The following is a 27,536-nucleotide window of genomic DNA, read 5'->3' as shown; positions in this document are numbered from 1 at the left end:
TCAGAAATCCTAACCAAAATGGATTTTACTTTAGACTTTAAACGTTTAAAATAATAGGTGATAATCTTATTTAAGTTTAGGGTAGTGATTCCTCAATTTCTGTCCTGTGAGAGGGTAGGTGTTATGTAATTTAGCTATCAATTCTTTTTTTAAATTAAATTTTAAATCTTTAATTTTAAGTGGTACATAAATACATGCCTTTCATTAACATAAAAATTTTCTGCAAAGCTTCAATAACGCCCTAGTGATTTTTCCAAGTATTTTTCCTCAAAAAATAGGGAGATACTTTTTCCCCCTATAGTAATCAAGTTTAAAACACCAGGGGCAAAGTAGTTTAGAAATTTAGTTTGTTAAAGTTGTGTGTTTGTAGCAACTCGTACATTTGTAACAATACAGACTCTTTGACAGATCTGATCATATGCACATCCTCACAGAAATGCACACATATAAATAATTTTAATTCTTTAATTTATATGCATCCACAAACATAAAATAAGATTGTCTAGAAAATTAAGGTAAATTTTGTATTAAAACAATTATGCCCAGATTTACAAAAGCAAACAGAACGTGAGGTAAGGAAGTTTAAGATTCTCCTTCAAAAAAGCTATGAGTGAAGGGATGGGGTTGAAAAAACCCAAACTAAGAAAGAAGTGAAGGTAAAGTTTTCACTGCATATATTCTTAAGATGATGTCCCTAAAATCTCTGGAATGAGAACCTTGTTCTGAGCCCAACTCAATGAGTTTCAGAAAAACAAGCATGGGGACCATCTAGTTTCCCTCAAAAATCTGCCCAAGGGGAAACACCTAAGATCTGGATCATTATCCTTGCCTACACCACACTCAAATATTCATGCAGTTAGAATCAACATTGCCTGTGATTTCAGAATAAGAGTTTGTTTATTCACATGAGGGCCCTCCATTGTTATTAACACGGGCTTTTGTTAAATGCCTCACAATTAGCTTTGGGAACAAAAGAAAGAAGGTAAGAAAATGTTCTACTTTGCTGGACTCAGCAAAGAGTACTAACAGTCCCTTATGATGACAACAGCTTTCCCTTGAACCAATAAACCATTAAACTGTAAACAGAATAATCAACACAGGTAAATTTATCTTTTTGCTTTTCTTTTTTTTAAGCTTACAGGGACCCTCAAGGGAATATCTTGAAAGGTGTGTTTTATGTTCTTTTAGTTTTCTTCATTTCTCCAGATAGCCCCCAGAGAAAAAGATTTTTTGGGGGTGGGGGTGCTTTTGGGGGTGGGGTGATTAAAAAGATTAATCCTTTGGGATTCATATTTTCCTCTTAACTCTTAGATTAGTTGATTTTTATTTTATTAATCACCTACCAGAGAGCAAATAAAATGGCCTCTGAATGAAAAGGATGTAGCTTTACTGAACAAACAAAATGGTCAAGATAAAATTGTGATACAGGTGGAGCGTGTAAACATATAAAAATGAAAAATATATTCAAGGTCATCCTGGTACCTTAAAGTTACATCTAATATCAATTTCTGAAAACCGTGCTTCTTGATATTTAATAAACACGGTAGGATTAAGTTAAATGGGTATGCATAGTTCATGAACTAAATAAAAACTACTGACCATAAATTATAAGAACTAGAAAATGAAAAGGATTTTTTAATTTTTAAATGGAGGTTACTTTCATCTGTAAAATTTAAGATTTCAGGGGAACTTGGAGATCATGTAGTTCAACCTCTTCATTTTTCTTTCCAAGATAAGAACAGGACAGAAAGGTTTAAAGGCCTGTCCAAGGTTAGACATGTCCTGTCATGTCACTAAAACCACACCTCCTGACTCTTAATCCCTGTTTCTCTCCCAGGACACAAGTTTGCCTGTCATTATTCTTTTCCTAGCCTACTCTTCATGTGCAGCTCAAGAATATTTAAGGCTAAAATGTCTATAATTATAACTCTTCGTAATTTCCTTTATTTCCCTGATTCTGCTTAGATCTTCTGAAGTTAAAAATTTCAGAAAAGAAAATTGTCTCCCTTGTGATTGCATTGACTGAAATTTAAGGTTACAGTAAACAATTTTATTTTTATGTTATCTAGAATAATTTATCTGGATATTAGCCTTTGATACCCAATAAAAGTAAGTGAATGAATGGATGATAAAAGACAGACTTTGTTTTTTAATTTTAAGAACTAGCCAAAAAGCTAAACATTTGCATAGCCATTATTTTGAGTGAAACTTCCTTTAAATGTGTTTCCTTTCCAGCTAGCATATGTGAAAGGTGACCTCTTATCCATTTACATACCTACCCAGAAGTCATGTGATAGGGTTTTACGTCAAGCTGTCAATTATGATAACAGACACAATAAGAACAGCCCAAGTGTTGATAGCCTGCTTCCTGACTTTATTGAAAAGTTTGTTGATAGTCTACTTGTGGCCTTTCAATTGCTTGCCTTTAATAAAAGACTACCTTGCCAGTGGTTTTAATGTACCTAGCTTTGGCTTTGCCATTTGTCAGGACAAATATTATAAAGGGATTTCAATGAATATCTTAGATAAACAAAAATAAAATCGTACAGAGGCAACATCTTAAAAAGGCCATTGGGTGTAACAGAAATTTTTAGTGTCATGAGAAGTCCTTTCAAATTCTAGTTTCAAATTTTATCAAGAAAAGTGTTGAAAACATTTTCATGGAAAGTAGCCCAGTGATTGAAATTAAAATAAGAGCATCATACAATCATGCAAGAGATGTAACATGCAGAAGCCCGGGCACCAGTAAAATCCATGCAACTGTGAGAAGTAATGCAAGGACTTGAGTTGATCAGCCCATTGATTCATTAGCTCTAATAATAAGTAGCATATATAGTCAGGAGATTATAATTTTGAGATTATGAAAATAAGCCTCGTATCTTATAAACTAGAGCTGATTTGACTTTGTTGTCTCAGGGAAGGCAAAAGTGACCTCCCATTTGCTCCATCTCAAAGCTCAAATCTATATCAAAGGTTAATATGTACCTTAGCCCAACTCAATGAGTTTCAGAAAAACAAGCATGGGGACCATCTAGTTTCCCTCAAAACTCTGCCCAAGGGGAAACACCTAAGATCTGGATCATTATCCTTGCCTACACGACACTCAAATAGTAATAGTATTTGAATAGTAATCAATAGTAATTGATTTGAATAGTAATCGAATTACTTCGAATAGTAATCTTTTATTTCCAAACAAAAAGCTTCTTAGCTACAAACTTTTTTTCCAACTTGCAATAGGGTTTTTTTTTAAATACGTTGTACTGATGTATAACAGTAAGGATTTATACTTTTATTATGGCCTTACACTCGAGTATAACGGTGATCAAATTAACCAGACCTTTTTATATTACCAAACTTTCTATGACTACAAAGAAAGAAGGCCTGCAATTTAGCAAATTCATTATGAGGCTGATTAGATATGAAATTGGTGCTAACTCAAGTAAGCTGTCTCATATTTGCCATTTATACTAAAATTGTTAGACTGGATTATACAAAAATTTCTGTATTTTCTAAGCAATACCCAATACTCTGCTATATAATTCCCATATTCTTGGGGAGATGAAATTTAGGAAGTGTGGTTTCTTCATTGCCTATCATAATGAATGTGCACAGTGTGTTCAGGAAGTATAAGGAGGAAAGGAAACACCGCATTTTACTAAACTTCTGTGAAGTTAAGCCAGAGAGGAGGTCCTTGACACTTCTGAAAAAGTTCCAAATCATAAAAAGACATTTCTCAGCAGAGACTAAAGAGTTCGGTTTGCCAAAAACCCACAAGTTCTTCAAGCCACCACACCATCGTCCAATAGAAAAGTTAAAGAATGAAGTTCCAATTGAAGTTCTGATTTTAAGATTTCCCCCATGCCAATAGTGAATGCATTAAATAAGCCAATCATCTCAAAGTCAGTCTAGTTCCAGACCTTGAAAAACACTCAAGATTGAGTTAAGAGATAAAGGGAAACTTTAAAGTTCTGATCAGCTGGCATGAGCTGATTATTATGACTAATTAGAGGACTCTTTTTAATGGAAAATAATCAATTGTTTTAAAGAAATCTTTTTTGAAATATTCTTCAAGATTATGTGATTTTATTTTTCAAATTCAAATGAGATATCACATTTAGAATGGTAGTGGAATTCCTGTGTCAGAAAAACTATATTTCAAGGCAGTTAGCAACCAGTAATGAACAGTAATAACCATTATAAAAAGGAGCACAGTGATGTATAATTACTAGTAACAACTGCATGTATACCAAGTTAATGGTTATAAAAGCGTATGCTTTTAGTATTCAGATTTGCCAAAATGAATGTATTACTCTTACCAGTGGAGTACAGGGTTAATTTTAATATTTCCCATCTTAATTTAAGAAGTCAGTGTCCTTGTGTGTTAGAAATAATTATACTGAAAGCTCTGCTTTAGTGTCATTGTGTGGAAAGATTATTTATAAGATAGTCAAAATTATTCAACAATTTTAAATTTATTGTTATCTCTAATTTATGTAGGCTATATTAAAGTTCTTTTCTAAGAAAAAAATAGCACTCAACAATGCACATCAATACTTTTCATAACCTAAAAGGATAAATCTTTATAAAGCAGTCGCCAATAAACTGAAGAATGTACCTGGTGACAATATTTATTCTTAAGGGGTCATGTATATTAAAAGCTAAGGGGAATGTTTAAAAGAACTCTCTCAGACTAAAACCATTGCCTTTCTAATTTTGAATTTCTCCTAGCTAATATAAAATGATTGATTACCTTTATTTCATGTACCCCTTGATTTTTCTTTCCATTCATCACTGAGTACTTTAAACCAAATGCATTTAAAACCTGCTGCTAGAAGAGTGGTCTCTTTTAAATCTTTGGAAAGTAATGAAAGGACACAGTAAATCTATCTCATTTCTGCTGTACGGAAGAATAACCTTTACTCTACTGAAGTCATTTAAACTGTTTCTGTCCCTCTGTTCCTGGACAGTAAACATAAAACTTCATCTCTAGGATTCTGTTAAAATTTGAAAGGATTAAAGTAATTGAAAGCTTTTAACTAGAGCCTTAGTTTAGTAATATACATGTATAGTATGATACACATATACACTCATTTTCTGCATGCCTCAAATTGTAGCTTAGTATGAATTGGCATATAGGGCTTCTTCAATTCAAAAAGTAGCACTAATTCTTTCATTATACAGAGGACAAATTATCTGTCTGTATGGCACTTAAAACTGAACATTATATTTTTCATTATGAAACATATCATTTTTCTTTCAAAGATCAATACACATTATATATTCCATAAATGTGCACCATATTTGACCCATCTAATCATATTTGTATTGTAAGAGGTCTTCACTTGACATTGTCTACTTAAATAACAAGTGGTGGCCTTTGATGAAAAAAGTTTGTAGTTCTAGAACTCATATATATATATATATATTTTTTCAATTAAAATGTGCTCAGAACTCTATCTACGTTAAGACTAGTATTTTCCTGATGCTCGTTACGTTTTCTTGATTTATCCTTCGACATGTGAAAGGAGAAATAACTTTTATATGATCAATTTTTGTGATCATAATTACATGAGGCTCTAATGACAGTCATAAGTTATAAATTAAAAACTTAAAGCTGTTGGGCTTCCCTGGTGGCGCAGTGGTTGAGAGTCCGCCTGCCGATGCAGGGGACACGGGTTCGTGCCCCGATCCCAGAAGATCCCACATGCCGCGGAGCGGCTGGGCCCGCGAGCCATGGCCGCGGACCCTGTGTGTCCGGAGCCTGTGCTCCGCAATGGGAGAGGCCACAGCAGTGAGAGGCCCGCGTACAGCAAAAAAAAACAAAAAAAAAACAAAAAAAAAAACTTAAAGCTGCCTTAGGTTAGGACAGGAGGATGGGAAGATTGCTTCTAAATATATGAAAGTGGTTATAATATTCTAAATGTGTTTGGGCTAAAGGTTTAAATAACAGAGGCACAATTCTATGAATTAAAAGTTAACTGAAAACTAGAGACATGTCATTAAGAATGCAAGTCTCATGACAAGAATATTTCTGAAAATATGGGAAATGATTTGTAAGAGAATAAGTTTCTAAACCTATGAATCCTGCATATGTTTTTTAAAAACACAAGGAACATATACATTTGTCAAATAGAACCATATTACAGTAATTATAGCACATTTCATATTATAGCAATTTTAGAGGTGAAAAAAAGCAACATTTCAGAAAATTATGTTGAAAAGCCAATGGCTGGCAAAACCACTAATTATTATTTGGTATTTTCATAACTGTGTACAGATGTTTTTAGTTAGCTCTCACTCTTGTTTTGTTTTGTTTTGCTTTTTTTTAAACCTGGCAAAACATCAAGTATCTTGAACAAGCTATCATCTTTACGATTTTCTCTGAACTCTGCATGTGGTGACCTTTAATATAAGCAGTCTGCCACCTTGGCCTGCAACTGGGCAGGATTTGAAAGTTCCACATGAGGCACAGATAGGCATGATAAGCATAAACTAGGTGGACAAGTCTAGAACAAAAGAAGCTGGCATGAGTACCTGCACAGGCTCGCTACATCTGTAAAAACTCAGTTGCACATACAACTTATATTATAAATGAAGAGCAAGCTCATTAATACCAGCTCTTTCTGATTCATTATAGACATTTTTCCCTACGCAATATTTTGCACACTGTTAATTTCAAACTGCTCTGCTATCAAAACTTGAGAGCAGCAAACATATGCATCATAAAATATATTTAAATTTGGAAGTGTTTAGAATGATTTCTGTCATCCCGTAACTAGAATCGTGGGATTTCTGTATTTGTATGGTCCACGCTTTTGACTATGGCTAATTTGTTTATAAGCTACCATTAATCCTGGCTGTATATTTTCACAGTTTGGGTAAACACTTCATTTGCATTAAATTTACAGCATTAATGAGATGTGAAATTTAAAATGCTACTTGAAACATAAATGATGTAAGAAAGCAGAACCAAAAAAAGTGTTTTATCACATCTGAAATCAGTAAACCAATTTAAAGCTATTAAAATAGGAAGGATGCATCGCCTGAGATTTTAGCTTCAAAACTCATCTTCTTGGACTAAAATACCAAAATGAGGAGTAAAACATCTGGAAAATATGAAAGAGCTCAAAAAAACACAAATTGTGAATTGTGTAGTGCTCCTACTTTAATTGGCTTTTAAATCAATTGACAATTTTTGTCTTTGGAAGGTATAGGCTGGTAAGTTCTCAATAGCCAGTAAGACAGAAAAATACTCTGGCTGAAACACTGTTTATTCATGGATGTTATGAAATATGCTACAGAGAAGGAAAAGGTCTTGAGCCAATTTGAGACACCCTGTTTAGAGAGGCGAGAAACAATGGATAAATGAGAAGATATTTTGGAAAATGAAATGATCAGTTTCTTTCTCAGAAGCCCCGTGAGCCCCGTTCTGAGTCAAGATCTGAGAGGCAGCATGGAGAAAAAGCACCAATGCAAAAGCGTGGCTACACCATCACACCTGGGTGAAACTTGCCCACCTGTTGCTGATGTAGGAAGGATGGGTCTCTTGGGCTTAGTCCCACATATCGATTGGCTTGAGATGTGCCTGAGGCTGTGTAGGCTGATTAAGGAAGAACAAAAACAAAGATAAAAATTGCGAACTATCAAATGAACACCCTGTCCACGCAAATGAAACCCAGAGAAGTGGGACTTGCAACCAAAAAAAAAAAAAAAAAAAAAAAACCACACACACAATGTCTTTCTCTTCTCTTTCGTGTGAGTGAATACCACTGATATAAATGACAGTTGACCTCAAGTTGACTGGTTTATCCCCCTCCCCAAAAACCTATCCAGTAACCATATCCCATCCTTTGGTGTGGGCATCTCACACATGCTCTGGTTACAGTCTTGCAGGAGTACCAAGAACTGGCTAAATAGAAGGGTCCCTTTCCTAGATGTACCTTTTTACAAGATACTGGTTGTCTAATAATGGGATAATCAATGATGGCCTGTGATTCTAAATGTAAAAGCAGACTGAAAGTCTGTCAGGAAAAAGTGAAAGCTTTAAATGATGGGATTTAAGCAGATGTGCTTGATGATATAGGATGAAAAATGTCTTACTGAAAAGTCTTACTAAAAAGAATATCTAATATTATTAACATAAAGGAGAAGGTTATTTTATTATATCATATAGAATGAATTAGCTCAGTATTTTATTTAATGTGAAAATGCTCTTAAGTTTGATAGAAATGTTTCTGAAAAAAATCATTTCTTTTCCAGAAGCACAAAAAGTCAATTTTTTGTGATTGGTCCAGAGAGGGAGTTGACATATGGTGAATACTCCTTCAATTATTATGGTCTCACCTTGCAAGTACTTTTTGTACAGGTACTTTTTGGTGCAGAGCGAATTTTTCAAAGAAAACATCTCCCTAGTCCTAAAGATGTTTGTTCCTTTTCACAAAGGAAAGAACTAATGTATCTTCCCAGCACTAAGCAATCCCATTGTTCCATGTCAGAATAAACAGAAAAACTAAATTTTCATCATTTATGTTACATCTATAGGTCTGAAGAAAGCTACAATATTTGGTTTAAAACCATCAGATTAATGAGGAATCCAGACATTAATTCTTAAAAGGTGTTTTTAAAACGAATACATTAATTCTGCCATGTTCATTTCGCCGATTGAGGCTTTTTTAGGTCAACTTTTTAAAACAGTGAAGATGCTCACAATTCACCTTTTAGTTATTCCTGAATGAAGGGCTCACTCAAGAGCAGCCCTAAGCAGCCAGTGGCCCCTATTCAATCTCCAGACCTCTGGAATTCAACACACACCACTGAAGAAGAGCCTCACCCTTAGAGAGAGGACACCAAGCCTGTGCTATTTTTTCTTTTCAACCACGAGAAAGGTTTCCTTGGCCTCTGTGTTTTCCTTAATTTTTCTGATTTATGAATTCAATGGCTAATTTCTCATCAGTGGTACCTGGGGAGGTGCAGCGACAACTTTGTTTAGAGGAAAGAAAAAAGACTCACTATATCGCTTTTGTGCAGGAGTGGAAAATGGACTGATGCAGCCATCCTTATACAACCAAAACATTCCTGTGAATATTTTATGATTTTATAAGTCAAATAAGATCTCTTTTTGATCAACCTGTATGTGGGTATAAGAACAATTCATTAACAAACAGGCTGACAGTACTCCCACAGGTGAGCTGTGATCCTTTCTGTCGGATCTTCCCTTGAATTTAATCTATTAATGTCAGTATAAGAGTAGGTACCAGAAGTTTCTGGAACTTTCAACTACTTAAAAGTCTTTGTTTTCTATTTGCTTTTATTTAAATTGTTGACTTTGTTTGCTCAAAGATGCCCAAGGCATCCACTTTTAAAATTTGGATGTAGTATTTTAGTGACTGTAATGTACATAGCTAACCTGTAGCACAAAGGATTCTTAGTCTTCCTTGACTGGGTGTCATCCATCTGTGCATTCAGGGAAGTGTTCACTAGTGTAGGACACTCTATCAACAAACTAGTTACTGAGAATTAATGATTACTGATGGGAATTACAAGCTTGTATGGTTTTATTATTTGATGGGGCCTCATGAATTTTGAGAAAGAAATGCTGAGTTCACTTTACACTCCAAGTATTGTCCGTTTTTCTTGTAGGGTTCCTTCCTAGTCTTTCAGAGGCCACAAAAAAAGAGCACTTTCCAATGGCCAAGAAAGAAAGAACCAGTGGTACTTCTAAATCTCTGCAATTTCACACAGGAATTTCCAGAGCACAGGGATTTTCTTGTTCTAAAAATGAAAATAGAAGCTCTGGATTTAAGATATAAGTATAATTGACGAGAAGCATGCTAATTCCTCCTGACTGGAATTTTATCATTCCACTTTACCAATCTGTGCACACCAGCTCCAGTTCTAAAAAGCTGGCAGTTTGGATGAAGCCAATTGAAAAACTGTGTAATAACTCCTATGTACTTATGAGTGCACTCTATACAAAGAAGCAAAGGAATCATTTGCGTTATTGGTATGTGCTATATAAATTCACTGGCTAAATCTCTGACATTTAAAATGTTATGGCCATGCTAAAAATCATAATACCTGATGCACCATAATAGGCTAAATAATCAAAAAAATTTTTTTAAGTTGCAGACAATGAAAGTGCAGGTAGCTTACATGTGCCTAATACTAAGCTCTGAAATGTTTTCTCCACCCAACATTGTGTGACTGTTTCTCACAATGACATAACCTGCAGTGATGTAAACATGCAATTATCTTACAGAGGTACTGATTCAGCCTGCCTTGTGAAAGGGCTTAATTTCTATAGGAATGCTCCAATAACTAACAATTACCTAATCTCTCTTCGGGTGATATAAAAACCTTGTACACTGTTATGTTATTCAGTGCATTTTCAATGTATACCTTGAACAAGCAGGCATGACTTATTATTTACGTTATAGCTATTTACTCAAACAAATAAGCTTCTCCCTTTTCAAATAGGATGCACTGAGTGAAATTTGATAAGAGAGAGCTTGCGAGAGCCAGGCCACATTCATGCCTGCTAGTTCCACATAAATGAGAAATCTCCATCGGGTCGGGTAGCTGGAAAAGTTGCCGTGTTTTCCACCTTGGATCAGATATCCAACGGCGCCTTTGATGGACATTTCTCATTTCCTACAGAAATACTTACTGGTTGCTGTAGGTGAAGCTGCCTCACCTTCAGTGGATGTAGTGATGGGTTTAGTATCTGTCATGGTCAGGGTCACAGGTCGCACTGCACTGGGATGGGGAGAGGGTGCCAAGACAGGAGTGAAATGGCCAGGCACTTTCCCTACTACTTGACCACTGCTGTTAGGCTACAAAACAAAAACAGAATGCCGGGTGAAACACTCCAAAAGGCAGTCGTCTCGTCCAACAACTCCACTCAGCACACTCAGCTGAGCGGACCCCGCGTGCTGTGTGCAACCGCCACACAAGCTCTCTCAGATCTGAGTCGGAGAGGCTCGTCAGTGGTTAGTAGTCATAAGAAGCAGCAGCATTTAAAAGAAAGTCTTCAGCTTCAAAGCACTTGATATAGGTTTAGAAATCTTTACAACACCCCGAGAGCCAGGTAGAACTGATCCTTCTACTGAGTTGGACAGAAAACTCAAGTGGAGACTTCAATGCTGAGCCCGAGGCTAAAATAGAAGTCCTTACTGAGCTAGTGAGAATTAGAATCTTATCTGCTCTTCATGGTCACTTCTGGCTTTCAGAACACAAAATTTACCTAAATGATGATATCACTGAGACAAGGAAGACAAGAATTTCTAGGAGACCAGAGGCATCAAACTCAACAATTCCCATCATTTATAGTCAAGGCCTGTTCTTTGGCATACAAAAATGCTAGCCCTTGCTCACACACAGGTGCGCTCAGAACCACACGTCAGGCAATTTCGATTCTAGAATCTCCACTTGACTTGTGACGATTTACTAATATAAGCAGGTAGAATGATATTTTAAACATTTAAAATTCCAGGGTCCACACAATGATATAAAAAGCTGAACTAGGTCCAACCCTACACCTACAAATAAAAGATTTCCAACGTAAATTAAAATGTGCTGAAGTGAAGCAGAGGGCAATCAAATATACTCTGCTTTTTGAGTTACTCTTCTATTGCTGGGCATGGAGAGTTACACAAAACATTGATTGTTGACACTTGTGAGAATTAAAGAGAAAATCTGCTAGGCAGTGATAGAAAAGATATTATTATCTGAGTTTTAGCCCCAGTACAAAAATAGTGTCCATAGTGGGAGACAAAATTCTAAGGGTACACTGTTTGAAGAAATACTGGAATGTATTTTTCTAGACAGAGAATGCTATTTTTAATTGTGCTCATGCTGGAATTCACCAGTACATAATGTACATAACAATTTGCTATGAGGGTGTTCTCCACAAATATTTAGTCTTTATAATCTGTACCACTTTTAAAGTCAAAAAAGCAATAAAACAGAATATTTATCTAAATGCCTGCACATAAATTACAAGTAGACATTTCTTTAAAGAAAAAGATAAACAGCTAAGAACACTTAACTATTAGAACTTAGAGACATGAAGTAAGTCTTAGTTGGGTGCCTCAGAGGCCACATTATTTATTCTATAAAGAAAATGAACTTTTGAATAACCTGAATATTCATCATGAGTAAATTAAGTATTTAAGTCAGGAAAACTGACCAGATTTTTTCCCCCTATGGAGACCTAGGAGAGAGTTATATCTTAGACTAATTTTATTTAAAATATTCCATTAAATAGCATGACTGTCTCACTCTAATCGGTGTAGCAACAATGCAATTAATCTCCAAACTGCTGTGGGAAGGACAAAGCATCTCAGTTGCTCGACTTAACAGTCAAAATCAGTGCAGCCCTGGAGGATACTGGAAAGGAACAGTTGACAACAGGTCAACAAGTACTCATTTTTTCCCGATTTTTAGAGCTAAAAAGGTGAATATCAAGAGCCCTATTTTGAAGTGCAAATTACCTGGTTTTGAGTTGAAGTTAAACATCAAAGCAGATATAATGTTCCTGCAAAAACAATTCTGCAGTTTATAATAAAGACCCAGTTTTCCTTTCAAAGGGAAAAAGCAATTTGTTTCTAAAGAAGACCATCAACGTTTGGTTATGCGACCACTGCAAAAGACTGCTTTATATATCTCCCCCAAGAAAAAAAGAGTGATCATGTTTTATCATTGGTGGTACATTCGATGGTAAAAAGCCTTTCTGTATATTGTGTTCACCAAAACAGTTTGACAGTACCTACCTGAGAGCGTGGAAGAGCAAAATAACAATATTGTCAAGAAAATACTGCCACCAAATATATTACCTTGCCCACCCTGCAAGCTTTGTCTATTGGAATTGAATCAACATAAACCAACAAACATGTTTCTCTCATTTAAAAAAAGTGAAAGTGACAAAGAAAGAATTCCCAAGCCAGTATAGACAACTTTCCTGAAACTCAGGGTCAGAAGAATGGAAGGGTTATTTCTTTTCAGTTTTCTGTTGGTTCAAACAGATGAAGCTACACTATAAAGCTTGTCTTTTAAGGTTGTTAATAGATGAACTTTCATATTGTAGATATGAAAAGAGAGACATCTTATCTGAAGACGAACAGCATTAGGAAAGGATTATCCTATTTATAGTACATTGCTCCTATTATACAAAATCCTGAGAGGGAATTTTTTTTTTTTTTTAATTGAGATGAGAGTAAGATGCTTCTCAGAAGCTGGGTCTTTACCTTGAAAATATGAAGAAAAACTGAGAACAATATAGGCAGATTATCACCTAACATGCCCTCTTAACTTATAAAGAAATTGAAATATACGTAAAACAAGCACTGAATAATTAAAGAAATGCAGAACACTAAGGCCCTGATTTTAATTTGCATAATTTTTCCCCTAACAGCGCCTAATTAAGACATCAGTTAAAAAAAAAAAAATCCAATGGAACTCTAAGATTTTCCACACTGAATTAACGTTAAGGACTTTTAATGGATGTCTTAATTAGACTTTGTTATTCATGGAAATTCTACACAAATTAAAATCAGACCTTGTGTGCACTGTTCCCAGCTGAGTCTAGCAAAATGCTCTATGGAACTGAGACTTTTGAATCCATGCTCTGACAGCAAATTCTACTTCTAAATTGATATACCAAGATCCTACTGTTTTACTTAGTAATTATTATTACAGTCATTAAAAGTGCTACACCATTTGAATGTTTTCTTCTAAAATACAAATCATTTAACTTTAAATTCAAAATTCAAGAACAGTATGCTTAGTTTAGCATTACTAGTCAATGGAGCTAAAAGTACAGGTAACTTAATTTTAAGTAACCCAAATAGTGCTGGATATGTTGTTACTCACAAAAAAAAAAAAAAAAAAAAAAAATCAGAAGGGACCATTTTGCTCCATGTTAACAATTAAATTAAGACCAAAGGGATTTTTTTTCAGATCTTTCTTTGTTAATTCTAAATTAATATGCACATACTGTTTACTGGCATTTTAGTAAATGAACAGCATTAATGACAGAACACTTATGAAAATCCCGCAGAGCGTTAAAAATGTGATAAGAAGTGGACAGGAGTCTTGGAGGTAAAAGAGCAGAGCCAAATACCAGACCATAAGATCGAAATTACATTATAGATTTTTGATATTACGATGATTGATAGACCCAGCTTTGGCAGACTGTCTACTTGATTGTGGAAAATCCTCTTATACCAAATCCCCATGAAGTGACCTCTCCATAGGAGAAACCACATGTTTAGGGAATGAGGAAGGCACATGACTCACTACACTTATACAAAGAATCCTTAAAGCCACTGCACAGTGTTTACCATTATAAAAATTAGAAAAAATAAAAAAGACTTCTGGTAATGTCACTCATTATGAAACATAGTCATGTCTGAGCAAAGAATATTCAGGTAGTCATCAAACACTGAAAATGTTTACATTACCAAAGCTTATTTTAATACCTAATAGTTGGTCTATAAATACAACTGTAAGGTCTTTTGTGTGTGTTTATTTTAGCTCATACTTCGCTTCTGCCTGAAATAAGCACTTTGTCTCTGTGTCAAACCAGGTATTTCAGAGGTGTGAACTCCAGCTCAGAACATTTTTGTCAGTGGACCTTCTGCATTAACTTTCTCTTCACTCAATGAAAATCCCAAAACCAAGAACATCTTCACAAATGTGCCCCTTCTTTTGGGGCAACACACTTCCTACCTGTCATTCAGCCACCTTTCAATAAAAACTTAGTGAGTCACCAAGAAACTTCCTGAAGATGGATTTCAAAAGCTTGCTGTTCTGCCAGACACACTGTCTAAGTAAGCTTCAGGGCTTACCGTTAGACCTGTGCTTTAATTATATGTTCTCTCTCATTTTTACCTGGCTGGTTTGCGGACTGGATGGGTCATAAGAAGGTACATAGTTCTTCAGAGTATCCTGAGGATTCAGGTGGGGAGGATATCTGATTGTTGGATGAGAGAAGTAGCTCGATGGGGCTGGAGGGAGAATAGCTTGTGTTGGAAATGGCAACGGTGAGGGTGGAGGTGGAGTCCGAGTTGAGATGACTGCAGGAGACAGGAAAGGAAAGAGGACTCATTAGCTGTTGGCCATACTGCTCCGTCCCAATCCTACAGAATCCTGGGAAACTATACAACCGAAGGCTCTTCATTTCCTCCCTCTGATTTAACCAAACTCTCTTAAAATAAGCTAGTCTTTTACTATTATCCTCTATGCCAGGGCTGCTAAGCCCACACAGATATCACCACCAGTCTAGGGAATGAACAATCTTGCTTTCTAGATCTATGAATGGTTTAAAAAAAAGAAGGTTCTCTTTTATAGGTTAAGCCAATAATTCATAAAGTATTTCTTTCAGCAAAGTTATTTCCCATCAGAACACATTCTTTGATTAAAAAGTCTTTGTCTCCTAAGTACAGACCAAGTCACAGCATTAAGTAGAGGGCAGGGGACCCACACATTTTCTACCAAAATTCAAAACAGAAGTGTACTCCACTTTTAAGTAAATATTTTGCATTATTTAGAAGGGAAGCCAATAATTAGTAATGTCCTGAATAATTACCTGATCATTGTATAAATGCTTTGGAATATTTGAACATAAACCTGGGAACTCTTTTTTTTAATGAAAAGGTTCCTTTTAAAACCAAAAGAGTTCTATTTTCTTCCTACTCTAACTTTTACTACATGTAGCTCAAAAGACATTATTGAGATAAGACCAAGAACAAAACCCTCAGAAATGCAAATTTAAACTTTCATATAGGCATATTAACTTACCCATAAATCACATATTTTATAAAGAGAAATAATGTACAAAACATATGTGATATACATAATGTTTAATTTTACTGTAATTTTTCAAAATTAGTGTGATCATAATTTATTATTTAGTTTTTAAAATATAATGCTTAAGTTTAAAAATGGGGAAAGAATACAATTGCACAATCATTATCTCCATAATGTTAAATTTGTACTTTACATAAGTACAATTTAAGAGTATCAACCAGTATATATAGAAGTGAAGATTAACTGTCTATTTCTTTTTTTTTTTTTTGCGGTATGCGGGCCTCTCACTGTTGTGGCCTCCCCCGTTGCGGAGCACAGGCTCCGGACGCGCAGGCTCCGGACGCGCAGGCTCAGCGGCCATGGCTCACGGGCCCAGCTGCTCCGCGGCATATGGGATCCTCCCAGACCGGGGCACGAACCCGTATCCCCTGCATCGGCAGGCGGACTCTCAACCACTTGCGCCACCAGGGAGGCCCTTCTGTCTATTTCTATTTACTATTTTGATCCAGATCATAGGAAATTTATATGATAAATGTTTAGTGTTTTATGAGACAATGTAGCAAACAATATGAAAAATAAATTCCTTCCATGACCTATAAATGAAAATCATCTGGAATGACTTATTTCCAGCTTTGTAATTATGTACAAAAAAAAATTGCCCTTAAGGGATATTCCTTATCTTCCCCAAAGAAAGCTTTTTCAGAAGATACAAGAAATTTAAAATGTACATCATAGAAGAATCATAAACTCAGTTTTATGGTCACAACTCTGCTCCCTGAATGTCCAGGGAACTCAGAATCCTCTGGATTGTTGCTACAGTACAGATTCCTGGGCCTAACCACAGACCTACTAGATGAGGACCTCCAGGAGTGAGGCACCAGAAAGTGTATTTTAAACAAGTGCTCCATGTAACCTTTGCACACACTGAAGTTTGAGCATCCTCCATCAAAGGGATGCATTTCAGAGAACAATTACATATTTCTTAAAACAAAACTCCTTGTTGAAATACTACTTTATTTAAGAAGTATACACACTTGAATGTGTAATTTAAGAAAATGCCAACGCCTAAATTAAATTGCACATCTTTTGACTTAGTGTTGAAGTGCTCTTAATCTCAGCTCAATTTAACCACGGTCTTTACTTATATCTGTACACAAACCCTTGGAGGATATATACATAGCTCATCATGGGTCCTCTGGGCTTTAAGATCATTTGGCATCAGTAGTTTTGGAAGAGATCTCTTTTGATCTGAACTGGTACATAGCAAATCAGAGCTCAAATCTCTGGGCTCCCAAGTACTTATGCTCAAATAAGCTCTGGCTGGCCTGATACAAACTAGATAGAATGCAGAATTCCCAATGAAAGTAAAAATGGCTACTTTACCAATAAAAGTCATTCTTGTCCTTTAAAGAAAGAAAAGCAAACTACAAGGCAAAAAATGTTTCCCTTCATTATGAAAGAATTCATACATACATGCATGCATACATGTACATTTATGTATTCCTTGCCTAGATATTACAAAGTCTTCCTAATTGCCTTCTTTCCTCCAGTCTTGTTCCTTCCAATATATCTTGTATAGTCTCAAATTAATAATTTTTTTAAAAAAATATCATTTAAATCATGGAACTTCTCTGCTAAGGATCTTTCAATGGCTCCCTACTGCTTCAATAATAAAATCCCAACAACTTCACAGGTTTGTACAGACCTCAAGTGCTTTAAGACCCAGTCTTGCTCCACTTCTTTGGCCTCATCTCTGGCCACTCTCTCCTATTCAGGGCACATTTCAACATTTGCGGATCCTTCAACATATGGCAGTTCCTTGCTGCAGTGACCTCTACTGCATTGATACACGCTGTCCCCTCTGCCTGAAATGACCGCCCCCCCTGGCTTGTTCCTTCCTGTGGTGAACTCATTCTTCAAACTTCAGTTGAGAACACACCTCTTCCAGGCATCTAATCCTCCTCCAAGGATGTAACCCTGTTCATATTCGATGCCTGGCTGATGATATGGTCCTTCTCTCTCCCCACTATGCCATGAGCTCTTTAAGGAGAGAAACTGTTTCTCATGATAAGGTGTCTGCCACAGGCCCTAATATATTACATATTGAACATATATATGGTAAAGGACAAAGGTGGAAGGCTTACCTAGATCTCTCATGGTTTATTATGTAAAAATGTACTGTTGAATTTTTCCAAATATTAGAAATATGAACACTTTAATCAGATATCATAATAAATGGGTGATTTGACTTCTAAGTTAATTTTGCCCAAATACTCAACATTACAAATGTATGAAATAGTTACTGATTTTTTTCATCTATCTTAGCAGTACAATAAATAAATGTAAAAAATTTTATATACCACAGCTGACTTGTATATTCTTCTCTTAATTTTATAATTGTCTTAATGATAGCATTGAAGGCCATGCATTTTTAAGTATAGGGACAATACATATCAATATATATTTATAGACCAAAGCTAAGAACTTTATTATAAACAGATGTCATATCCCTTGAATAAAGGTTTAAAAACTAGATTCAGTTTTTTTGAAGAATAAAGAGTTGTCTCACCATAAATTTAAAGCAATAAGAGTATCACTATAAACATATATTTTTTTATATAATAAACTTTCTCCACCTAAAATTCAGACTACTCCTCTCTAGGGTTTAAGAGCAATAGGTAAGAAGTATGGAGTATTGCTTATGAATTATATCTCATTTTTAACTTTGAAAGAGGATTTAACATTAATTGTTCCTCAAAGTATAAATGTGAAATATTGGATTCTTTTCCTATTTAAATTATGATATTAAACATAATACCATATGTACTAGCCCACAGGAAGGATTTATGTATATGAAATAATTGTAATTATTGAATGAAATGAAATAAAAATAATTAATTTTACTCCCAAATAAGTAGCTAAAATATTGATTTCTGTAGAGGAAATAGTATCTATGGAAATAGTGTCTATATATCAATGCTGCTGGAAATACTCTAACTCAGCAGCATACTTGAAACTCCATCTTTCTCTTAGTAAAATATATAAAATTAGGACCAACCTGGAAGCTACTGTTAAGATAACTATATATTTTCTTATTTTTTGTGATTGTAATCTTTCCAATACAGGCAATTAAAAAATACATTAGGTAGATGCTATTTAATTGTATGGCTTTAAAATTTTTCCTCATATATTAATAAAAATTTTTTGGATCAGATTACGACTCTCCCTCTTTGGTTGAGAAAATAGGTCACCTTAGCTATAAGGATAGAGTCTTGATCCATCCTTGAGGGTTTAGGCTCTGCAAACAAGAGGGAGGTTTCTCTTCTACGCTTGAAACTCCTTACCACTGTGTGCAACTCCAGGTATTCCGGGATGGTGGTGCTGGGGGAAAGTGCTCAATCTTGGGGAGGAATCTTGTGGAGATGTAGAGCTGAACAATGGCTTTTCAGGCTTCTTCATAGTAGTCGGAGAAGACATATCTGCAAAGAAAGAGAGGAAAGCCCAAGCTTTACAACTTTCTTAAGCTACAAGATTCACATCAACCTAGTAAGAGATCTCATTTCCCAACATTTTACAATTTTTGTACTTTTTGCTCTTTTACAAAATACATACTGGGGTCAAAGACCCAGCTACGTTGGAGCTTTGAAATATCTGTCAGAAACAATCTCCACTGAAGCTAACCCAAGGCTTCATTAACAGTATCATCGGAATTATTCTGACCACTAAATAAATTTTGAACTTCTGAACAACTAAGCATCACGTTTCCCTCGGTCCCTTGGTTCACATCAAGGTCTTTTTTTTTTTTTTTTTTTTTGCGGTATGCGGGCCTCTCACTGCTGTGGCCTCTCCCGTTGCGGAGCACAGGCTCCAGACGCGCAGGCTCAGCAGCCATGGCTCACGGGCCCAGCCGCTCCAAGGCATGTGGGATCTTCCCGGACCGGGGCACGAACCTGTGTCCCCTGCATCGGCAGGCGGACTCTTAACCACTGCGCCACCAGGGAAGCCCCTCAAGGTCTTTTTTAACCTCAGCATTTCATTCTTAAATGTATACAGTTCAGGGGTTTGTCTTTTGACCGACTGAAAAAATAGAGAAAACCTGGTTCAAATGTGAAAAGCAACCCTTGAGTATGCTGGTAAGTATAATCTATCACTGATTTAACATCTTTTATGGAAAACTCATTACTTGTTTAGCAAAAAAGACATTCCTTAATTTGTTCATTCTGCAAATATTTATTGGGTTCCTCTATTTGCCAGGTAAAGGGAGGATGTTACAAAAAATAAAAAAGTAATTGCTGCTGTAGGGATATTCACGGTCAGCGAAGAGAAAAATGGTAAGAAGAAAATGGTTGTCAACAGTTGAGAAGGAGAAAGTGTGTTGAGAGCAGAGGTGCTATGGTATTTGCTGCTACTTCTCCAGCCTCACTGCACAGGGGCAGTGATCACCTCAGCTTCCCCAGGTTAAGGATGGTGCCCCCAGTGACACCATGTTTAAAACATGGATGGGGGTGACATTCCCAGAAGGAGGAAATGTTCCAAAGGAGGGGGGCATAAAATATGTAAGTACTACACATAGTCTGTGGAGTGGTGAAATACAAAGATGAGAGAGGGAGCGAACAGCTGGCAGGACCCACACAGTGAGGGGTCTCCGATTTCATGTATAAATGTCTGAATGCTTACCCTGATAAGAAAACACTATTGATGGGCAAAATAGGATCATATTTGCTGTGTAGAGCAATCCCTCCAGAAACTGCATGGAGGATGAATTAGCTGAAATAAAGACAGTAATCCTGGATACCACTTAAGAAGATTAATTACTACATTCATTCCATAGATATTTACTGAAGGTCTAGTGTAGGCCAGACACTGCGCTAGATACTGGGGACACAACTGTGACCTAGATTTGGCTTCAGCCTCTGTAAAACTTGAAATCTAGACAGGGGATACAGACAAGTTAAAAAGGAATTATAAAAAGTGCTGTGACAGGAGAAGTATTCAGGGCTTCATTCATTCAATCATCCCACAAATATTTAATACTGCCAAAAGACAGATATGAGACTTGAAATAAGAGTAGAGATAGAGCTAATGCAATAATAGATATCTCAACAGAATTAACCCAATTCAATAAATAACTAATTTAGAAAGTCATCATCTTGGGTGACCATGAGACTGTACCATACAGCTAGTTGGAATATGGAATTCAGGAGGGAACTCCATTTGGTAAGGAGAGATGTGCCCTTTTTCCAACACCTAAAGTAATGCTGATTTTTACAGAGGTTTATAAATGTATAGTAAAATGTTCCAAAAATCACATGAGCCATGAAGTTTAGATTTCTATTATCAAAAACTTTAAATATATACATAGGTAGACAGAATAATAATGGATTCTTCTCCAGTACTCAACACTCAGCTTCTTCAATTATTCAATTATTTCATCTTTACACCATCTATACTCCCTCCTCCTTCATTACTTTGAAGCAAATCCCAGGCATCATATAATTTCACCTATAAATATTTCAGTTTAAGAAATATTTTCATATTTCTCCTCATAAAAGGAGAAAATTTTATTAAAAGAAAAATACCCCAAGACTTTTTTTTTTTTTTTGCGGTACGCGGGCCTCTCACTGCTGTGGCCTCTGCCGTTGCGGAGCACAGGCTCCGGACGCGCAGGCTCAGCGGCCATGGCTCACCGGCCCAGCCGCTCCGCAGCATGTGGGATCTTCCCGGACTGGGGCACGAACCCGTGTCCCCTGCATCGGCAGGTGGACTCTCAACCACTGCGCCACCAACGAAGCCCAACCCCAAGACTTTATCACACATAAAATATATATACACAATTTGCATTTTTAATTAAGAACTTTTTTTTGACATGAGAAAAAAACTTCATGGTGCTATTAATATAAGAAACTAGTTATCACTGTTTTACCATTTAAAAAATTACCTAAGCTCTGGTAAAGGCATCCAATAAAATTAAATATATGTTTTCAGCACACTGGCATGTAAAGAATACATATGCTACTGTAATCACAGTAGACATCATAGTCTACAAAAAAATGACAGGCGTACTTGTAGCCGTAAGCTACAATTTGTGACTAACTGTCTGTCACTAGCCTATCAGAACTTTGATGAGTCAGTGTACCATTTCCTTTATCTTTCTCAAAAAGAAAAAAAAAAAAAAAAGGAAAGAAACTTTTACTAACAAAACCACAGCAACGAATGCTGCTACATAAAAAAAAAGAAACTTTTTAAACCATTTAAAAATTAGACAAAGGAAGTTCATTTCAGCTAAGTTACCTTAAAAATGCCAAAAATAATATTTGACTCCACTTAAGAGCTATGTGATTTTAAAAGGTAATACACAGGGCCTTCCATGGTGGCGCAGTGGTTAAGAAATCCACCTGCCAATGCAGGGCACACGGGTTCGAGCACTGGTGCGGGAAAATCCCACATGTGGCGGAGCAACTAATCCAGTGCGCCACAACTACTGAAGCCCGTGTGCCTAGAGCCCATAGCAACAAGAGAAGCCACCGCAATGAGAAGCCCATGCAACACAACTAGAGAAAGCCCATGTGCAGCAACACATAAATAAATTAAATAAATAATTTTATTTTTCTTTTAAAAAAGGTAATACACAAATATAGGTTTTGGCCTGCTGCAAGTTAATCACAGACATATAGATTGTTAGAGGTGGAAAGAACCTCTATAACATCCCTCACTTTATAGATGATGTAATAAGTTTCCATTCCAAATTTTTAATTTAAAATTAACTCTTAGAAAATGAAACTGATAAGTTTCTATCGACACTCTTATGCTTTACTTGTGCTTCAATATAAATTTTGAATTAAATTAACGTGGGTAAATGAGTTCCTAAAGACTCCACAGTATAAGTAATAAAGCATATACTATACATCATTTAAAAACAATTAAATATGACCAGAGTTTGGGAAGCAGAATGAGTGTCATTCTAGTTATGTCATTTCTGGAGAAGATCAACCAAGGCTATTGCAACTACTACAACTATTTCAGAATTTTCATTAAACCCAGGCGAATTCACATGAGCCTCTTTTCATAAAGGGCATATAAATCAGGGGTGTTTGTACAGAGAAATTCAACAATATAGGTGATTATGTAGTTTTTGAGAAACGAAGCCTTTGCAATTTCTTAGTCAAAATGATACACTTGGCTTTACTGGGTAATTATTACAGGTCCATTTATTTTCTAGTTCTCTTTAGGCATACACTGAATAATAATGGTACCTTCATGTTCAAAACACACAGGGGAATTATAGAGGCCAACATTGCAGAAACAAAATAAAATTCACTCTTCAAATTGTAAAAGGGACCATAAACTGCCTTCTTTTTAAACAACAAAATTAGCTTAAAGTAAGTAAAAATAAGAATGGGAAGGTCCACTGTCCATAGAAACAGTTTTTTTAAGAAACAGATATAGAATGGAAGTATTAGAAAGTAGGCTTAACTGCCTTTGTTTTCCCACTACGTGAAATTAAACTTGGGCTCATTAATCAATAAAAATATACTGCTATACAGCCTGTACAAGGCACTAAGTACTTAAGGTGACACAAAATGAACCCCCTACTCCCTCACAAAGAAAAAAAAAACTCTGGCCTGAAGAGGGAATAAAAATAAAAGGTTAATTATCTGGGAGAAATAAGGGTAAGAGTTCTTAGCTATTGCATTTTAAGCATGAATCAAGCTCACATTGTTTTTATTTTAATTTTATTTTGAACGTCTGAACTCCAGCAGACCTCATGCCAAACTGAAAAATGATATCGTTGCTATTTTTAATGCTCTAGTATGTTACAGAAGAAACATGTTTGAGGAGTGGATATATAGGAAAGATGTTTTTACGTGACCTTTCTGTGGAGAAAAACAAATGTCATGCTTTTCACAATCTAATGTCCTTCAAGCAGGAAGAATCATACATAAAAGGATTACGTTGAAAATAAGTTGAATAATAATAAAGCTGAATAATATATAAATATACAATAAGTTGAATAATAATAGATACTATTAATGCATAAGTTGAGTAATACATGAAATAAAGAAGTTGAAGAGAGAAGCCAGATGATAAGAAAAGGATTAGCTGGTGTTTTTACTGGTGGGAAGGAGGCAGGAGCTGCTGGTGGTGGAGGAGAGGGAAGCAGAGGACAGTGAGGGCTTGAAACCAGGCAAAGAAATTTAAATGTGATTTGGAAAGCAGCACTATATAAATGAATTGACTGCCAAAGGGAAAACTTTCCAAAAGCTCTATTTTTTTTCCATTCCCCAACTCGGCCCATTTGATTAAATAGTTAAATCAAGAATTTCCTGTCTCTTCTCTTTCTTAAACATTCCTCATCGTGGTTCATCATAAAAACAGTAGTTGGAATCATCTCCTTCAGACGATACCTTCTTCATTCTAACATCTAGCATGGTACCACATTTTTACTTTAATCTTTCCTTATCATTCTATTTTATTTAAACTTTAAGCTCATTTGTTTATGGCCTCCTGGAGGAGAAGGGGGGCCAGAAGGGATGTGCTTCTAACTCTGTGCCTTTCCTAGCATAGGATAGTCCCTTGGGCTAGAAAATTGTTTTTCTGCCCTCTTATTCCATTTATAGAACAATATTTTAACCACTGAACCAACTTGATTTACTTTCTCTTTAAGTAATCCCTCCTAAAGAATTTTGGTGGTCTAGATTTCCTTAATGATCTTATGATTGTGTCTTATATTATTTGATTTTTTTTCATTATTATTTTGTACTTGTTATATCCACAGCATGCCTATATTTATGCTTAAAAAAGTTGACTAATGGCTTACCTCCTACAGAAGATGATTTTATCAAGGGCACAAAAAAAAATGTGGAGGACAAGATCATGCTACTCAGGAAAAGAATTTTTTAAAATCTAGGATTAAAAGAAGGTAGAAGAAGTGGAGCAGACACTGTGTCTAGGCAGTTTATTTTAGAATCTCTTGCATGTGAAAGAAGCTATCTGGGGGAATGATAACCAGTAGCGTAGGATGAGTGAAGTTACCACAGTGAGTCTATCTTAAAATGTATGATGCATGAATAGATACCACCAGACGAGAAGGAACTGAATGTAAAGCAAAGAGAGAATACAAAATCAGTCACTGAGCTTCTAATAAGTGTGAGAAACTAAGGAAAGGCATCAAGTTCAAGATGTTAAACAAGACAACCTGCTCCGTGTCCTGGTGATGCTTACAGTTCAGCAGAGAGGACAGACATTAAATACAAAAATTCATTAAATAATTGCAAGTGTGATAATACTGGATTATAGAAAGGATTCTTCTTAATGGCAAAAAATTAGAGACACTGTCTTTTTAAAGGAGATTCACATTGATGGTGCTCGCCTTCAGTGTCTACACCCATGTTTAGATTTATAATTGGACAATTAGCTATGGCTTTAGAAACCAATTGCGTAGTTAAATACATAATAGAAAACTACCATGTAAGAAAAAGTTCATGTAGGTTACTTATATAAGTCAGTCCATTTAGACTTAAGCATGCCTTTAAATAAGTATTTTGCAAAAGCAAGTTATCACAGAATTTTTACTAGTCATACTGTAAGTTTTTTTGGCACTCTGACATACCTATATCCTAAGCCCTGATGCATCATTCATTTCACCGCAACACTTCAAAGAGATAAAGGCTTAAGCAAATAAAGAGTTAGATCAACTCATCTCCCAACAACGTAATTTCATCTACAAAGGAAGAGCCTTGCTGTGAAACACAGCGTATGCACTCGACTAGTCGGCAGCTTGCACAAATGGCGCTCCAGATGTATATCTGTTCAAGTCAGCCCAAGGCAACAATTTTGATCAATTCTAATGTGATAAAATGCTGCAGGGAAAGTGTGCAGAAACGTGTTTACGTCAGCCCTTAATTAAACTGTTGTTCACTTCCAAAGAACCTTAGGAAACACTAATGAGACATGAGTTTTGGCAATTTCTTCATCAAAGCAAAGACCCCTTCCTCAGTCTGTAGCAACCTGTCATCCAAGTCGCTCCCGGGATAAATGTCACATGACACTCCAATCAGTTAGCCACCTGTTAGTAGAACTTCACTGAAGTCAACTAGTGATCTAGGGCAAGCTCCAACAGTTACCTCAACACCTGCCTGTCTGGGGCACCTGCTCCTTTTTCACATATAGGAGAGCAATATGTTAGCCTTTCCAATATGCTTCAGTGGATTAAGGTTACAAATCGAATTTCTATCGCCTATGTAGAAAACACATCATTTTCTTTTAAAAAAAATTCCTTTTCTTCTTCCCTACATGACACTTACAGTTTACAACTATTTGAAGTCAATTTTGTAAGAACACACAAGAATTCTTGAATTTCTATGAAGCTGTTCTTTTCAGCATAGCATAACACTAACTTAAAATATATTAACTGTGCCATTCCTATGATTTAGAAAAACATATTTCTATCTAGTTAACAAAGAAGCAAATTGCCTCAAAATCTTTTAAAATTCCAATCCTTTTACATCTTCCTAAGTTGTCTTTCTTATTTACATGTCATACTTGTAAACAAGTCTAAAAGAACCCTTTTGATACAAATCACCACTTGCCGACTTCTCTTATTTTCCAGTATTTAATGTTAAGGTATATTTTATTATGAGGTACTTATAAAGCTATAATCATTGTTAAAAATGTCTTCCTTATTTTTTACATTATCAAGCTGCTGAGCAGATGATACAGGATTCTTTTTTTTGCAGAAGAAAACTCAAGGTGCAATGAAACTTTGGTCCTTTGGTATGAGCATGATACAGATCAAAGAAGAAAAGTGCATATGTGGGAACATTTAGCTTAGGGAGTCCAGTGCCTAGGATTTGACAAGATTTTATTATATTGACAAGTCTTACTAACTTAATACCCCTCACAGTTTTCCAAGTTTCTTTATTTTTTACAGGTTTTAGACTTCTCTAGATTTTAAAGAGCTTTATAGATTTACAAAAACTCTGGATACAGAAAAGCTCTTCAGAGACCAAACCCATTGGAAGAAGGCAAACGTGGTTAACATGCCCGTTACTCCATTGAAACTCTGTCAAGCAACACAAAACAGACTGACAAGTGAACGTTAGCTAAACTGGGGAATTTCTGCTTTCCATTAAAATGTTGGGGTGAAAGCTGGATGACAACATGAAAAAGGAATGACCCATCTGTATAAAATAATAATGCTCTTTATAATACATGAGATAATAAATGAGAGGCTACTAAAGCTGGTGTGTGGGGTGAGTTCAGGAGCTGGAAATGTGATCCTTTTACTTCAGGCCATAAATCCGGAGTCAGTCCTGAGACAGGGAAACAGCTTGGGCCCTGTGCCCAGAGGACAAGGAGAAGGCAGGGAGGATGACTCTGCCAACTGAGCACTGAAAGAGACCCAGGCTTCTCTTCCTCTGTTTTTGCCTCGGGGTAAATTGTGTGCAGGAGAGGAAAGTTTAGAGGAGAGGTTATTTATAACTGTATAAATGTAATGTAAAATACTGCAATTACCAAGCACAGAAGATCCCGGCCCAGAGCTTTGATGGATTTATTTCTATTGTTTCCCTGTGGGGAACCATACTGATCCTTACTTTCCTAAGTTTTACCTGTAGATAAAGGACCCATGTGGGGATACAGCCACTGTGGAGAACAGTATGGAGGTTCCTTAAAAAACTAAAAATAGAACTACCATATGACCCAGCAATCTCACTACTGGGCATATACCC

The 27,536-nt window shown here is 35.9% G+C and overlaps 1 protein-coding gene across 6 annotated transcripts in view; it reads right to left on the bottom strand.

The window, feature by feature from the left end:
• Positions 1-27,536, bottom strand: part of NFIB (nuclear factor I B) — a 233,444-nt gene that overhangs the window by 17,076 nt on the left and 188,832 nt on the right. For 3 of the 6 annotated variants that reach the window (XM_060100741.1, XM_060100739.1, XM_060100740.1), the window contains exons 7-8: positions 19,152-19,286; positions 14,890-15,074 (exon numbers count right to left, since the gene is read on the bottom strand). In XM_060100741.1, coding sequence (XP_059956724.1) covers positions 14,890-15,074; positions 19,152-19,286 — 320 coding nt within the window. Of the gene's footprint in view, positions 1-7,517; positions 7,601-10,666; positions 10,833-14,889; positions 15,075-19,151; positions 19,287-27,536 lie in introns of all 6 variants that reach the window. The other 3 variants (XM_060100738.1, XM_060100736.1, XM_060100737.1) reach the window with 2 other exon arrangements.

This window comes from Mesoplodon densirostris, chromosome 6, assembly GCF_025265405.1.
Source record: "Mesoplodon densirostris isolate mMesDen1 chromosome 6, mMesDen1 primary haplotype, whole genome shotgun sequence".
Lineage (NCBI taxonomy): Eukaryota > Metazoa > Chordata > Mammalia > Artiodactyla > Ziphiidae > Mesoplodon > Mesoplodon densirostris.
This window is presented reverse-complemented; position numbering and strand designations above follow the sequence as displayed.